The following is a 16,171-nucleotide window of genomic DNA, read 5'->3' as shown; positions in this document are numbered from 1 at the left end:
TTCACCAGCCTGCAAGGGAGAAACCAGACAGCTGCACTAGCTGTTACTAGTGAAAATACTTGAACTCCTCATCTACACAACTTCACAAAACAATTATGTAAGAAGCTGGTATAATACCAGCCATATGTCAGTCACTGAGTAGAAAACTACAGACACATCTGATTTATTGAGGTTCACCTTCCAATTTTGATTTAAATTGAATTTCAGTTTAAGTTGGTATCCATTTTGTAGTCATTTTTTTATTGGCTTTTTAGTCTAATATTTTTTTCAGGGATAAGTTGAATCCTAATAAGCTAGTCAATATTCTGCAAATAAATGCACATTGTACCAAATGGAGGAAGAAATGTGAGTAGTACAATATTCCCCAACCTCAGCAAAGGCAACACCTCTGCGCTGCCGTGTGTATCTCAAATGCAAATGTTTAGCATTTTCCTAAACCTACTACACAGAGAAATAACTTCACATATATTTGCATTGAATAAGATTTTTTTATTTGTAATAAATCCTTAAGTTAGCAAGGAAATCAGCATGACTTACTTCAAATGTAAAGTTTTGCAGAGACCAGTAAATCGTTTACACAACGGCATACAGCCACTACATGTTTTATATACGTAGGTTCCATTGTGATGTATATCCATATAGAAACATCAATGAATCACAACAGAAAATCCAGTCAAACTCTTGCAGTAAACATGGGACACAACTCAACATGCTGTATTTATACAGTAACGGCATGATTAATACTGACATAGATGGCATCTTTTCCAAATCAGAACAGTGGCAGATCATGCAAGGAACATTTGATAAGCAATGGCAATGGAACTGACAACTATACAACTACTACCTCTGCTATGAAAACTACATTTATAGTCAAATGGCTCCTTTCCATTTCCGATACTTAAAACATTTACAATTCAGTTCTTTTAAGGCATGACTTGCTCTTGGTGAATCTTTGGTTCTAATCTACATATAAAAATAAGGGATTTGGCCTTTCATTATGAGCAAATTGACTACATACTCAATCTTAACAGTGAATGCGGTTATAACAGCTTAGTAGTACATAGGATAGCATGTATTGTGCAACAATTTATATTAGGCAAAATATACTCAGTGTGCAACCGGTAGCATAAAAACAACAGCAACTACGAAACTAAATAATTTGGCTATATGTACATAATGTACATAATCATGCTAATAACTAGATATGTATGTGTAATCGGCATATAGACAACTAACCTCAACTGTGTGGAGTGCTTAAGTAGGAGGCATGCGGACAGTGTCTTATAATGGGGTCACTGTGTATAACTTTTGGCCATTTGTTACACAAGAGAGAGAGAAAGGGATGATGAGGGGAGTTTGGGTAATTGGGTAATGAGCTGAAAGAGGGCGAAAGGAGGAGATTCTCTGTGCTGGAAACAGGCTTGCTTCAAGTCGAGTGGGTGTTGGTCCCCTATTGGGAAGATCTCTGGTTTGTTCCTTCAGTGCTGTGGTTTGTTCCTTCTCGTCTTAGGCGGTCCCAGCAGGGTTTGGTGCACAGTTGTTGTTGGGTGGGATCAGCTTCATGGTATTGAAAAATCCCACCACCTGACTGGGAACTTCTGCCAGCACGCTCTGTGCAAGGGCTTCTCCAGGAGCCTGAAGTACAGAGGAGGCAGGAGTTCAAAAAGAGTGAGTGAGCGAGAGCAGACAAATATGAGGGGAAAAAAGGTGAAGTGCTAAACAGTGGAGACACAGGGAAAGAAATTTACTTATTGTTGCTATTGATCAGATCCGATGTTTGAAAAGCCAAAGAAGGCAGAGGTTTATGAAGGAAAATTAGTTGAATGAAGTTAAAGATGTCAGTGTGTTGCTGAGATTTGTCATCAGTGTTGCCGAGTTTCAGACAGAAAATACGAGCATTTGCTGCACCGCCTTCTCACACAGCATTGTTTTGATGAGGGTATGCTTATCATTAGTGCCGTGTTAGAAAGCAAGTAGGATCGTGAAGTCAAATACAGCAGAATAGCAAGCACTACATATTCATGCGATGATTGACCAAGGCAATCATTCAGATAATCTAAGGGAAGGCTAGGGGTGGGGTTTATGACTGAAATATCGGGGGTACCCCTATGAAGCAGTAGGCTCTTGGGGAGGCTTCAGTTTGAATGAACTGAAGAAGGAGGCCACTTGCTGAGGTAACTCGGCCAAAACGCTTTGGGCAAGAGCCTGGCTTGGTGCCTAAAAAGAGATGGATACACAAGGCACAGAGAGAAGCTCGTGAGCACCAAGGTTGAGGAGTTGGGCATCACTTGGCTGGGGGAGAAACTGGCAGTGTACGGGGACAATACTGTGTACACTCCCGATTTAAAGTAAGAAAACCCATCAAATTAGTGTAAGATTACGCAGTGAAATGCTTGTAAAAAATGTCTGTAGCAATGAGTAGGCTGACTGAGAAAAATCAGCACAGCAAAAACCATTCACTTGTGCATATCACACTGATGTCATCACACATCAAGCCAGTCATCACATGAATGGAGGCGGATGTTGCCACTGTTGCTTACATTCTGGAACTGTCTGAAAGGGACAAACTGGACGATGTCCCGCATGGCCGTCTCGCCTGTCTGAGAGCGTAGACATCCGTCGTCTCCGTCCAGGAACTCCATGGCGCTGAAGTCTGCCCCCCCCACCCCAATGATGATGATGGACATGGGCAGGCGGGAGGCGTTGACGATGGCGTTGCGGGTCTGGTCCATGTCTGTGATCACGCCGTCCGTGATGATGAGCAGGACATAGTATTGCTTTGGGAAGAAAGTGACAAGGAAACTAGTAAAATAATTCATAAAAATGAATTGGATATGAAATGTTCAATATGCATTTGTTGATAAATTCCACTATAAAAAACCCCACTTACTGTATGTGTCCAAGTAAACACTACTACTACTACTACTACTACTACTACTACTACTACTACTACTACTACTACTCACTGATGCAGTGGTCTGCTGGAGGGCTTGCTTGGCAAAGCAGGCTACATGATTGATGACGGGCGAGAAGTTGGTTGGGCCGTAGAGTTTGACCTGTGGTAGACACACCCTGTAGGCCTCCACCACCCCTTCAATCCCTAAACACATACACATAGGAGAACAGCAGATTAAGCATGTATCAGACTAGTATAAGCCAACAATAAGCAGCAGACATGGAAAATGACTGGAACTCACCACTATCATCAACATATTTTGCAAATCTCCCTAAACACACCTTCCATAATTTATAAACATATTACCTGCACAAAACGGATTTGCTGGGGTGAAATTGAGAGGAAACTGATGGGAAACCTGTAAAAAGTGAAACACAGTAGAATTCAAGATTTTTTTTTCCTGTAACTAAACATCCCATGCCTCTTCAATTCACCCTGTATGCAAAACTGCAATCTTATCATTTACATAATGTACTGTATTTGTAGCCTTATGTGAGCATTCAAGTTTACCTGCCACGTGGGAGGCACCTGGGCTCCAAAGCCAAAGGCAGGGAACATCTTGTCACTACACAGGAAAGAGAAAGGACATCACCCAATGAGTGACAGAATGTAGTGTCATTCAAATGCAAACTAACAACCCCTCCATTTCTTGCTTTGAGACACTATATAAAAACACTGTTACGCCGCAGTGTACAGATGTGGCTTAATCTGACACATTTGTGAATTGACACAATCTTCCTCACTGCACACTCTATGACACTTATGAACATGTGAGTCTGTGTTTCACATGATGCATACATGCATGCCAAAACACGAACATGGTTGGTATGTGTGCCGTGCCGTGGATACCTGTCATAGTCTTGGATGACGTTGCCCACAGCCCAGATAGCAGTGAGGTATTCATTGACACCCCGAGGACTGATGTAGTGTAGAGAATCGGGAGACTTGGGATCCCCATTGGAGCCTGTGAAGTCAACTGCCACCTGCCAAGACATGGGGAGGTTAAGTATACCTGTAGAAGCACCATTAATGGCATTTGTCTTGTCTTATTTCTTCTGCCTTACTTCTGAACTCTGCCATAACTAGATCATCACCGAATGTAAAAATCTGACAATTTTCTAGTTGCATCAAAATAAAAAATAAACCTGCATAACATGGTGGAAAAATCTAAATACTGTAGTTGAGACAAATTTGTTATGATTTTTTAAGCCTTAAATCTATCAATTTGAACTATTTTGGACTTCTTAAGGACCCACAGGGTCCCTGTAATACAGATCGGTCATTAAGAACCCAGAACTCACAGTGAAGTTGAGCTGACAGCCACCCATGATGTAATCCAGGAAGCTATACTCCTTCACCACCTGAAAGATTGGAGAATATGTTATCTCACCTATAGACTACTATACTTATGATCATAAGTGTTCAGACTGTCCAGGCAAAAAAACTTTCAATCTATTAAAATAAGGCAGATGCAGTACCACACCTGGCATAGCTTCACGCTCACGATGCCAGAGTTTTTGTAGCTTTTCTTCTTCTGTTTCTTTTTACTGTTGATGCATTCAAACTCTGCCTGAGGAGAAAAAGTCACAGCATGGCATCAGTGTCAAAGCAAGAAAAACACGATAACAAAATATTAACATTTTTCTTTTAACTATTTTGATGACACTCTAATCCAGAGTGTATGCACATGCGCACGCACACGCGCACACGTGCACACACACACACACACACAAATCTGACCGGAGAGGTTCGTGAAGCCTGCTGGAGGTGTGTCAAGGTGGTCTCAAAGGTTCCAATGAGATCATGTGAGCCGTCGTTGTCGTAGTCATAACACTCAACCTGAAAAAAGGAAATGCTTAGCCATGTGGGACTATAAAAAAAAACAAGCAAGAAAACTATCAATCATTCACCTAGATCAAAAATCCACCTCGAGTTTATGAAGAAGTGAGGTGCGTAAAGCAAAACACATGCAATGGAAAACATCCAAAACGCAACCCTGTGTGTAACATTAAGGGTAGAGAGAAGCTTGCATCAAGTCGATTGATTTTTTTTAAACAAATTAGTCAAAGAAGAGTATTTCGAGTCGTGTGAAGAAAACCTCTGCGGGCCAGAGACCCAACTGAGGATGCAAGTGTCCTCTACTTCCCATCTACTCCCTTCACACACTTCACCCGTTTTAAGTGATGAGTGATGGCAAGTTGGACAAAGACACACACGGCAACGTGCTGGGCAACTCACTTGTCCTGCAAGCTTGGAAACGCCTCCCTTCCTGACATGCTTGCTTCAGAGGTTGAAAAAAACACGACCAACATCAAGCTAGTACTAAACACACACTACAATCAGCTGATATGATCCAAGACCTCTGTGAAAGAGATCCATAGAATTTAGCTCTAAAAACATCTTTCCATCTCGCTGCATTAGGTCATTAATCATGTGCAAATAAAAAGTGAGACTGAAATCGAAACCAAACAATATCAAATGCGTGTGGTTGTCAGTGGCATCTGCTGAAAAAATAACATGAAAGAAAGAAAAGCAAGAAGCAGAAGAAGAATGCGTTAAATAGATATTTAGGATACCTTCACAGGTTTATCCATATCTGCTCCACAGAGCGACTGCACAGGGATACGGAAGGGTCTCCATGTTGGGTTCAAGTTGTTCTTCACCACCTAAAGACACAATGACAATTATATACGTGGGGGATACTCCACCCGGTGGAGTCCACCGAGAACCAAGCTAGATAGTAACGTCTCCAAGATTCTTAATTGTTAAAAGATTTCCGTGTCTGCTTTTAAGTATTCTCTATTCCTTATTACAAGGACCACTAACTGACATTTTTCAACCCATTACCAGTGTTTCCAACTGATCTTAATTTCCCAATCTTGTGCTCTTGATTTAACATTTTATTGTATAGATTAGATTGGTCTATGTCATATTATCTGCAGGTGCTATGCTGCGTGGCCATAATCTTGTTGAGTCAAGGGTCTAATTTATGCATTTATTTCCCCTGTCACATGATTGGTACCTGCATTAATGAGCGCGCGCACACACGCGCACACACACACACACACACACACACACACACACACACACACACACACACACACACACACACACACACACACACACACACACACACACACACACACACACACACACACACACACACACACAGAGGATCAGTGGTTCGCGCTGTTGCCTCACAGCAAGGTCCCGGGTTCGAACCCCGGTCCATCCCAGGTCCTTTCGGTGTGGAGTTGCATGTTCTCTCCGTGTTTAAACAGAAGAAGACTGGGATTACTATTATGTGACTCACTTGCTTGCCTAAAAATGTTACTGCTTATTTACCATTATTTACCTTAAGTGTAGCCCTCCTATTTAGTGTAGGCTACGCCGACATGTCAACATGAAACTCTCTGGTTTTTGAATGGAGAGACGACAGAAGATTCGCTTAATCTGTTCCCACTGCATTTATCGCATTTTCCTTTTATCGATACACCCAACTTTACCACCTCCCTCAAGCGTGAAAACATTTTTGCGATATTTGGAGGTTTTTTCGAATTTTGCAGCGTTTCCACTCAGGCTTTTTGTGCGCAACTTGAAAATTTGCATAAAAACAGGTGGATGGAAATCCAACTACTGACTATGTTTACATGGACTGCAATATTACGATATTAACCCGATTCAGACAATACTCTGAATAAGACACTGCCATGTAAACAGCATTTTCTGATGACCTTAACCTGAATATACCATAGTCAGAGTGAGCAATAGTTGAATAAGGACATGTAGAGCATTATTGAAGTGCATTGTAAATATGTTTGCACCTTAATCGCACTATGATGTCCCATCAGTTTTTTTGCAGAATTTTGTGACACGTACGGCAGTCAAACTGCTAGACGACGTATGTGTAGCAAGTGTTGCGCAACTTGTTTCCAGAAGGAAAGATGACCGTCACCGATGAAAAGAAGTCCCGACATCTTGCCCCCAACACGGTAGAAACACAACAGAAAGGCTTTCATGTTAAATTCAGGAGGAGAAACTCAGACGTAGGACGTAGGGACGTCATAAGGTCAATATAGTCTGATTATTGCAGTCCATGTAAATGTAGTCATTGTGAGTTGCATGAGTTTGTGGACCTCTGTCCTGTGGGCCAGCTGCCAACCGGTCTCTGTCTGCTTGTGGAATTCCAGGTATGGGTCGGATTTCCCGAAGAAATCCTGAAAGTGAAGAAAGACAGAAACACACCAATAAATAACATGCAAATTAGGGGTGCACCGATCACGTTTTTTGCCACCGATCACCGATTGCCGATCGCCTATGGGAAATATCTGCCCAACCAATCATCGACCGATCACCGATTACCGATCACCGATATATAAACTCCTCAAAGAAAGTTTGGAAATGTTATTTTAGATCGATTATTTCTCCCCTTTAATAATACCAATTGGCATTGTATTTTATATCGTTGGAAAGCCTGATTAGTGATAGGGCTTTTTGTATTTAAAAAAAAATATATATATATATATATATATATATAAAAATTGCCGATTGCCGATCGCATATTTGAGGTCAAAATCGGCCGATACAGATTGCTTGCCGATCGATCGGTGCACCCCTAATGCAAATGTTTTATTATTTTCTACAAAACTGAATCTTTGGGCATGAAATGACAGGATTTAAGATTTCAAGCTGCACCGCCCATACCTTGTTGTCCAGTTTCCTCGCTTCCACCTCAAAATTGGCCACCCTGTTGTCTTTGATTTCTTCAGCACTGATCTACAGCACATGGGAATAGAAGATCAATACTTGGACAACCACGTGCTATGGTATCTTTCTTTCTAAGTATTTCTCTCTTTCTGTCACTCACTGTGATGGTCCCTTTTCCTGCAGGCTTCTTATTCTTCAACACCAGTGGCCGGGTGAATTTTCTACTGGACACAACCTAGAAGCAACAGTTAAGACACAGGAACAGGCCCACTCTTCATTGTAATGTTGTAATATCACACAGCAGTCTTCTTGGCCACAAGACCACGGACATCCACAACAAACATGCAAAATTAACACGTGTACTCATATTAGACTTCCAAAACTAGTCTAACGAATAGCGGTTGTGTGTTTGTCAAAGATGTTATCGCTTATATCTGACATGAGTGTCAAAAAGACATTGGTGTCGTATTGCACCACCAGTATGTGTCTGACTGACAAGATTGTGATTCCACTCTCAGTTATGTACATTTGAACCGGAGAGAACCTCAAAGTGAAAAGGAAAAACTGAATTTAAAATAGAAAGTTATGCAGAGGACCGTAGATGCAGAGTCTAGCATGTGTGGGTTTTTATTTTATTTTATCGATGTTAGGGCTTTATTCACCTTATGTAACCCCACCCACTTGACCCATTAGCCGTTTTCCCACATGCGCTTTATACCGGGAAATGACCAGAAAGCAATGTAATGCCTTCATTACATTACATTACATTACGTCATTTGGCAGACGCTTTTATCCAAAGCGACTTACAATATCACATTTTTGTCAGCAATAGAGCAATCAACTATGCAACACAGTCTGTGACAACTACAACTTTTGAAGGAACAGTGGTACAAGTTTAGTTTAGGTTAGTAGTTTTTTTTTTTTTTAGAGGATCTAGTAGGTCATTCTGGGAGAGATAGAGAGAAAGTTGTTCGGAAGCAGCCCGTTCAAGGGTTTTGGAAATGAATGAGAGAAGAGAGACAGGTCGGTAGTTCTGGATGGCAGTAGGGTCAAGGGAGGGTTTCTTAAGGTGTGGCTTGACTCTAGCAGTCTTTAGAGGAGCTGGCACAAGACCAGAGGATAGAGAGGAGTTGATAAGGGTAGTGAGGAAGGGAGATATATCTGTGGAGATGGATTGGAGAAGAGAGGAAGGGATCGGATAGAGGGGGCAGGAGGTGGCACGGTTAGACCTGACAAGCTTAAGGACCTCTTCGGGGGAGAGGGGAGAGAAGGAGGTACGCCCTGTAGCAGGGGTCAAAGAGTTGGAGTCGGGAATGTTGCAGCTATTGACTGGAGGGGGGAAGGAAGAGCTGATGTCATCTACTGTACCTTCTTAGCAAAGAAGGTTACAAAATCATCAGCAGAGAGGAAGGATGGTGGGGGAGGGTTGAGGAGAGAGGAGAAGGTGGAAAATAATTTGCTGGGGTTTGAGACAGAGGACTGGATTTCAGAAATGAAGAAGGAGGTTTTTGCTGTTGAGACAGCACATGTAAAGTTAGAGTGGATAAGCTGGTAAGCAGAGAGATCCATGGGGTTCTGTGTTTTTCTCCATTTCCTCTCAGCTGCCCGAAGCTCTGTTCGATGAGTTCGCAAAGATTCAGACAACTAAGGAGCAGGGGGAGAGGATCGAGCAGGTTTCAAGGTGAGAGGGCAGAGAGAGTCAAGAGCAGAGGAGAGAGAGGATAAAAGAGTAGTGGAAGCCTCCTGAGTGGATAGGAGAGAGAACTGCTCAGCTGAAGGGAGCAGGGACAGGACAGCCGAGGATAGGGCTGTCGGTGAGAGAGATTTTAGGTTGCGTCGGGTGGTGATAGTGTGAGTGGGAGCTGGGAGGGAGTTGGGGATGGAGATGGGAAGTTTTCTGGTATCATCGCGTCATCGCGGACATTTCACCACTTTGGAGGTCGTCAGAAGAGCGGTATGTCTGCTTCATGTGTGGGCGTGCCGATTTCCCCCCTCCCCTCTCTGCTTGCTCTGGCTCTCTGGCCAGTCCTTCAGTCGTCCGCACTTCGCAGCAGCCCGACACACAGAAAAGACACAGCGAAAATGGCAGCGGCTTGTTCTGAGAGTCTTGCAAGCCGCCCAACGCTTGTTGAGAAAGCAAATGCACAAAGCGAAATGTGGAAGTATTTTGCTTACTTACGTTGCTGACAGCGAAGGCAAGCCCGGACACATCAAACGAAGCCAGTCTGTAAAAAGTGCTTCAACGCGACGCAGGTGAACGGATACACATCGAACCAGCCAGGCTATTTCTCTCAGACAGCAATCCCAACTTCTTCAAAGATTTCAGTTCAAAGACTGGTTAGCGAATGTGAAGGATACAACATACATGCCCTCTTAAGTCAAACGAGTGTGATTTATTGTGTGACAAGCAAACTTATTTCACCATCGGAGTTTTGCCGACCCCCAAAATAAGGAGGATTCCCCATCCAAGTGCACACGTCACTCCCCACCCGCTCTGCAGTGCCCCCCCCCCCCCCGACCCCCCCCCGACCCCCCTCAAATACAGCTTCTTTGACGCCTATATTCACACATGTGAGCCCTCAAGTGTGAAGGGAAATTCCGGGAAATGGCCGATATTGATTTACAGGCAATGTTCCTGTACGCATGTGTGAAAACGGCTAATGTGTCACGACTTCCTGTTCAAAATGCTCGCTGTTTTACCTGCTCGAACTAGTCTGACTCACCTGGTCAAACCTAGATTGACTCACATATGGGACGGGTCAGACTAGGTTTATGAGTCACAGGAAGACGTGTAAACTAAACACAATCAGAACTTCCGATTGTGTTTACATTTCCTGTTAGTCTCTCAAGCCAGACTGTCTCTTCTACATAAGGTGAATAAGCTAGAAGAAATCTTTGCACTTCTTCAACTCACACATGCCAAGAGAGAGATGAAAATGACAAAAAACCTTACACAAACATTTTTTAGATAAGTTGAACATAGGTTGTGAACAGATATCCTCATAAGTCACATTTCCGCAAAAGAAAGAAGAGGAACCTCACCTGGCCCAAGGTGCACTCCAGTTCCCCCAGGAAATCATCATCACTCAGGTCAACGGTTTTGTTGTCGATGTCGTAAACCCCAAACTTCAGTTTTTGCACAATCTCAAAGTAATAGTCGATGACAAACTTCTTGGCAAATCTCGGGCTGAGGCAATTCTGGACCTGCTCTGTGCGCCCCAGCTGTTGAGAAAATATTGTGGTTTTCTTTGTGGTTGTTCCTATTAGACACATAATGGCTGCAAGATAACACAGGCTATAAGTCTGAGCAATAACTCATCATTGTAAACTTTCATCAGCGGTTTAAAGACATTTTAATTCTATAGATACACACACACAATATACCATAATGTATGTGTGTGTGTATATACATATATATATACACACACAATATATATATTTATTTATTTATTACGGTCATGGGCAATTAAAACATTTCATAAAATAAAACAAAAAAAGTACAAACAAAGCAGCACAAGGCTATATATATATATATATATTAGGGGTGTGCCGATTAATCGTTTTTTAGATGCATCGCGATGAGTCACGTGACGATTAAAATCGATTCACAATGTTCGATTTGCAAAAAATTGCATTTTTTTTTTTTCAATTTTTTTTTTGCTTTATTTGCAAAAAATACGGTATTTCGCCCGGAAAGCAGTTCCTTAACTGTAAAACGAGACCAAAACCGAAGTACTGGAAACTGGAATCACTGAAGAAAGCATGCAGGGTGGCTGTAACATGTGATGCGTGGACTTCAGTCGCAACTGAAGATAATGGAGGTACATTTGTTTGTTTACTTTAATTAATGGATACTGACAAATATACCTTGCTTAAAAAAAACCCTGTTTGGTGAAAAAGATGCATCGAAAATCGTGATTAATCGTAATAATCGTTTAATAATCGAATCGTAGCACCCTTAATCGTAATCGAATCGAATCGTGAGGTGCCTAAGGTGGCACACCCCTAATATATATATATATATATATATATATATCTGTCATACCACTGTCTGCTGATTCACAATGTTGACTTTTCCATGAGAGCCTACGTTGACCCCCAGGCTCTTATGGAAAATAGCCTAGGGTTAACAATTAACACTGCTCTGACATTCCTCCTGCAGGAGCAATGTGATGTACCCTCCCGCACACAGGTAAATGTGTGATGTCAGACAGCCCATCTACGAGAATGTTTTTCAGGAGGAGGGGTGTTTTGATCTAGAATTTGGTCATTAAAAAAAAAAACTTTTGTATGATTTTGCATCGTGTCTATTTATGGCAAAGCTCACTTATTTCCCTGCTCCATTAGACACATCTGACAGATTGATCTGTAATGACCATGGGGGCTCATAACTGGACAGCAGCTCTCTGACATCTTGTTTGATGAATCCAGATGTTGCACTCCTACTGACCTCATACCACTGGGATGCAGAGCTGTTCATCAGCAGGACGCACAGGGGGTCTGACTTGGAGCCGATGTCTTTGTCCAGGAGATTGTCACAGGACACAGTCAGCTCCACCTTGGTCACACACTGAGCAGCCATGTCTGTCTGTCAACACACAGGCTGCATGTAGCAACAAGGCTGGCACAGAATATCAGGACCACAGCATTCTACCACTCGTAGCTTTTAGGAATAATAACTGTGGCATCATTAGTAAACATTCTTCCAAGCCCATCACCCATCATAAGGTAAAACACTTGGAGTGCTTGTAACCATTGACTGTATAATATAGTCAATTTTGAGCAATAACGTGTTACATAATATGTAACACGTTATTAATGCTCAAAAGGCGGGGTTTTATATTTTGACCTAGCCCCTTTCGGGACATTTTTTTTTAACACAATTGCATTTACACAATACGAAACCCTTTCGGGACATGTGATGTGATCGTCTCTCCTCCATATCGTTATATGCCCGAAAAACAGTCCCGAAAGGGGCTAATTCTGACCAGAAGGCTTTCACTACCTAACGACGTTAACTGCAAACCTAGCCTCAGACTGGCCGTGTTTAGTGAGCCCGGATTAACTAGGTTATTTCCTGGAAACTATGAGATAATAAAGCAATAAACTGAAGTGTAGTGGGTGGGGGGGAGCGTATGAGCTAACGCTAACTAGCGTTACTACGAAAGCCTACCGTTATCTTAGCTAGCTAACGTTAGCTAGAAAGTGATACTGCCGTATTTTCAGCAACAAACTTCGGCAGGTAACTTATAAAGCTTAAAAACGTACCGCAGGAAGTAACGTCAGATGTCCCCTGTGCTGGGTGATGCAGCTATTAAAATAAAACACGATAAAGGCAGTTCCGAGGTGGGTGGCTGTCTGGCTCAGGTCTTGCTCCGACCCAGTGGGAGGTAAAAGTTGTGTTGTGATGGGCGGAGTCAACAGTGACAGAGGGGTGCGCTCGTTTACGTCACGGAATGTCTAGATCTTTATGAACTGATTCATGTTTTATGATTTCTGTCTGCAATCTGATCCCGGCTGTATGTATATTTGTTGTATGTTTGTGTTCATGTTTACCAATTGTACTATGCTGTTTGTTTAAAGAAAAAAAACTCACTCTCATAGACACATTTTTTGTTTTTCCAGTTATTCTGGTAATAATAAGAGCTCTTGTTCCAGAGATATTACTATTACCATGCGATTTCATATTGGAATCAATGTGTAGTAGATATGGTATGGAGAAGGCCTGATGTCGCCATCTACCTAATCGATTTATCGATACTTAAAAGTTGCAGTAGGCAATATTATCTATCTATAATTCTAGGAGTGTCTGTCTGTCTGTCTGTCTGTCTGTATGTATGTCTGCGCACAATCATTGTGATGTCATCAGTGAGTGATGTCATTTGCATCACTGATGACAATGATGTCAAAATGTCATCCTCATTGATGTCACTATGCACTCAATGATGATGTCATCAGTGATGGCATTGGTGACTGTGTATGTCTGCGCCCAATCATTGTGATGTCATCAGTGATGCAAAGTTGTGCAAATGTGTGCAGACACAGACATTGATTGATCACAGTTATATCAGTGATATCACTAAAGCACTTCATTGTGACATCATCAGTGATGTCAAGGGGGAGGGGAACGGGCACTGCGATACCGGTACTGCAGGTACTACGGGTAATGCCTCCTTGTGTGTGTGTGTATGTGCCCCCTTATGACATCACTTCCACTTGAGTGACATCACTTCCGGGACACAAAATTGAAACATTGCCCACTTTGCCAAATTTATAGAGACCGCTCTCGATTCCTAGGCTCGGCCGCCAGGCGGCCTCGCCCGTCCTGCAGCTCGCTGAGCTGCCTCTGCAGTTCGCCAAGCTGGCCCTCCAGCTCGCATTCGCAGCTTGGCCGCTGCGCGGCCTTGCCCGCAACTCGACTGCTGTGTGGCCAATGAGACAAGCATCACTGACAATGTCAGATTTATGACATCACTGATGATGTCATCAGTGGGATTTATGACATCAGCGATTATGTCACAGTGGGATCAGGGATTTATGACATCACTGATGTCACAGTGGGATTTATGACATGGATGATGTCATAGTAGGATTTATGACATCACTGATGATGTTACAGTGGGATTTATGACATCACTGATGATGTCACAGTGGGATTTATGGCATCATTGATGATGTCACAGTGGGATTTATGACATCACAGATGATGTCACAGTGGGACAGACAGACAGAGCCCGAGCTCCCATTTACATCAGTGATGTCATAAGAGCAAAATCATCTTATGACATCACTGATGATGTCATAGACACGTATGTAAACTTAAGGGGCACACACACACCCACAAGCATGTATCCTTAAGGGCAATAACATTTTGTGAGCAACACAATAGGGCAGGCGAGGCAACGCAGCAGCTGAACTGTGTATGCGAGCTGCGCAGCGGGCGAGCACAGGAATCGAGCTCACATAGCACGCAAGATGCCTACTAGTAGTAGTATAGTAGGCTATATAAAACCCACATCACATGACCAGGAAATCCTGTTTGCACCAGTGTTAATTTTGGCAGCTATTTTAGATTTTGTCTTAGTCTTTGGATGAAAATGCTTATTAGTTTGAGTCACATTTTAATAATTTCTATTGTTGAATCAGGTTCAGTTGAGATGAAATGAAGCTCCGGCCGACACACAGTTTGATGCAACAGAATAGTTTTATTCTTCCGACAACAATACTGGTATCACATGTTCAACGCTGCAGACGCTGAGAGACGAGATGGGGCCGAATGGTCAATTCTGCTTTTCCGGCAGAGGACAGGCAGTTTTATAGAAGGTTTACCGCCAGAATATGATGTCACAGTTAAATGACTTCATCCTAAAAGATCCTAACTTTACCAGATGCCCAAATGGTCACCCTACTCTGTCTGGGAAGCGGCTCTGACCCTACACTGGACCCCTCCGGTAACACTTTACAATAACGTACACAAATACTATAGTAGTTACTAGTAAACTAACCATTAACTAATAGCCAGTTAATGAGTAGCTAATGAAAAATTTGGCATTAGTCAATCACTAGTTAATCATAGTTAATGAGTAGGTAGTCATTAGTTAATGATAGTAGTACATTCCGGTATGGCCATCTGGCTCTTGCTCAAATTACTTGAGAACAGGGAACAATTACCTCAAGCCTTTCACAGTCAAAATGAGCACAATAACTATTTTCACATATAATCACACTATAAGATATTACAATTAGTATGAAATATACAGCACTAGCCTTGATAGTTTTAGTGAAGGACAATGCAAAACATTTTAGTCGACGAAAAGTCATTACATTTTAGTCAAAATGTTTTCTGTCTTTAAACTAATTCAATTAGGCCAATACAGGCATTGGAAATTGGAATCAAGGTTGACAGGTTGTATCGTGTTGAAATTCGTAAAGCAACATTTAACTCTAACACTTTTACTTGTGTAATATCCAGATCCCTTACCAGTTTGATAGCTCTAGCCTAGACTCTCCCATCAGTGATTATTAGTTTTAGTCACATTTTAGTCATTTGTATCCTTCATAGTTTGTTTTTGTCAGTGAAAATAGGTAGTCGACGAACATTTTTAGTCGTGGTTTTCATCGACGAAATTAACACTGGTTTGCACTCCTTTCCTTCTTTCCATGGAAAATCTGTGAACCTCTGGGGCAAGCAGGTAGTGCAGGACGTTGCAGCAAATCCCAACAGAAGTGCATTCTGGGCCAAAATAGAAAAGTTGGTGTGCAAAGAATTTGTATGGTGCAACATGCAATAGAAGGTTAAAAAGATTTAAGAGAGACATTGGTGTGAATGTTCTATTATACAATCTATTTTCCGGAGGAAAGGACAAAGCCAGGATGGGTTAAATGCAGAGGACAAATTTCACCGGCCACCGTCAGCATGTGTGTGTTTGTGGCCCTCCGTGCATGTGTTGATGTGTAACCGTGTGACAATAAAGACGGGCTTGTCCGTCTGAAATCGTGAAATCGTGT

At 42.2% G+C, this 16,171-nt stretch overlaps 1 protein-coding gene across 3 annotated transcripts; it reads right to left on the bottom strand.

Moving 5' to 3' along the window:
* Positions 1 to 474: 474 nt before the first annotated feature.
* On the bottom strand, positions 475 to 13,048 carry LOC310797369 (copine-3-like). 3 transcript variants are annotated; one of them, XM_083659741.1, is made up of 17 exons: positions 12,932 to 13,048; positions 12,114 to 12,247; positions 10,706 to 10,885; positions 7,824 to 7,898; positions 7,661 to 7,732; positions 7,093 to 7,173; positions 5,533 to 5,622; positions 4,697 to 4,795; positions 4,440 to 4,526; positions 4,258 to 4,317; positions 3,806 to 3,939; positions 3,467 to 3,521; positions 3,263 to 3,314; positions 2,967 to 3,100; positions 2,541 to 2,777; positions 2,105 to 2,217; positions 1,499 to 1,635 (listed from the first exon to the last, which is right to left on the bottom strand). In XM_083659741.1, the coding sequence occupies exons 2-16, from the start codon at positions 12,243 to 12,245 to the stop codon at positions 2,107 to 2,109; spliced, it is 1,599 nt and encodes a 532-aa protein (XP_083515867.1). In that variant the 5' UTR covers positions 12,246 to 12,247; positions 12,932 to 13,048; the 3' UTR covers positions 1,499 to 1,635; positions 2,105 to 2,106. The 3 variants fall into 3 exon arrangements, with proteins under 3 accessions (XP_083515865.1, XP_083515866.1, XP_083515867.1); XM_083659739.1 differs by lacking the exon at positions 2,105 to 2,217 and having other exon boundaries at positions 475 to 1,635; XM_083659740.1 differs by lacking the exon at positions 2,105 to 2,217 and having other exon boundaries at positions 475 to 1,635; positions 12,114 to 12,251; positions 12,932 to 13,031.
* Positions 13,049 to 16,171: the final 3,123 nt, after the last annotated feature.

This window comes from Poromitra crassiceps, assembly GCF_964638095.1.
Source record: "Poromitra crassiceps genome assembly, chromosome: 2".
Classification (NCBI taxonomy): domain Eukaryota; kingdom Metazoa; phylum Chordata; class Actinopteri; order Beryciformes; family Melamphaidae; genus Poromitra; species Poromitra crassiceps.
Note: the sequence above shows the minus strand (reverse complement) of the source record. Positions and strands in the feature narration are given on the sequence as shown.

Bases quoted from the DNA above. Each gene is read 5' to 3' on its own strand.
- LOC310797369 (XM_083659739.1), bottom strand. From the start codon at position 12,245: ATGGCTGCTCAGTGTGTGACCAAGGTGGAGCTGACTGTGTCCTGTGAC. The intron at 10,886-12,113 runs GTCAGTAGGAGT...TTTTCTCAACAG, and splicing joins CTGCATCCCAGTGGTATGAG to CTGGGGCGCACAGAGCAGGT. The intron at 7,174-7,660 runs GTATGGGCGGTG...CTTCACTTTCAG, and splicing joins CGAGGAAACTGGACAACAAG to GATTTCTTCGGGAAATCCGA.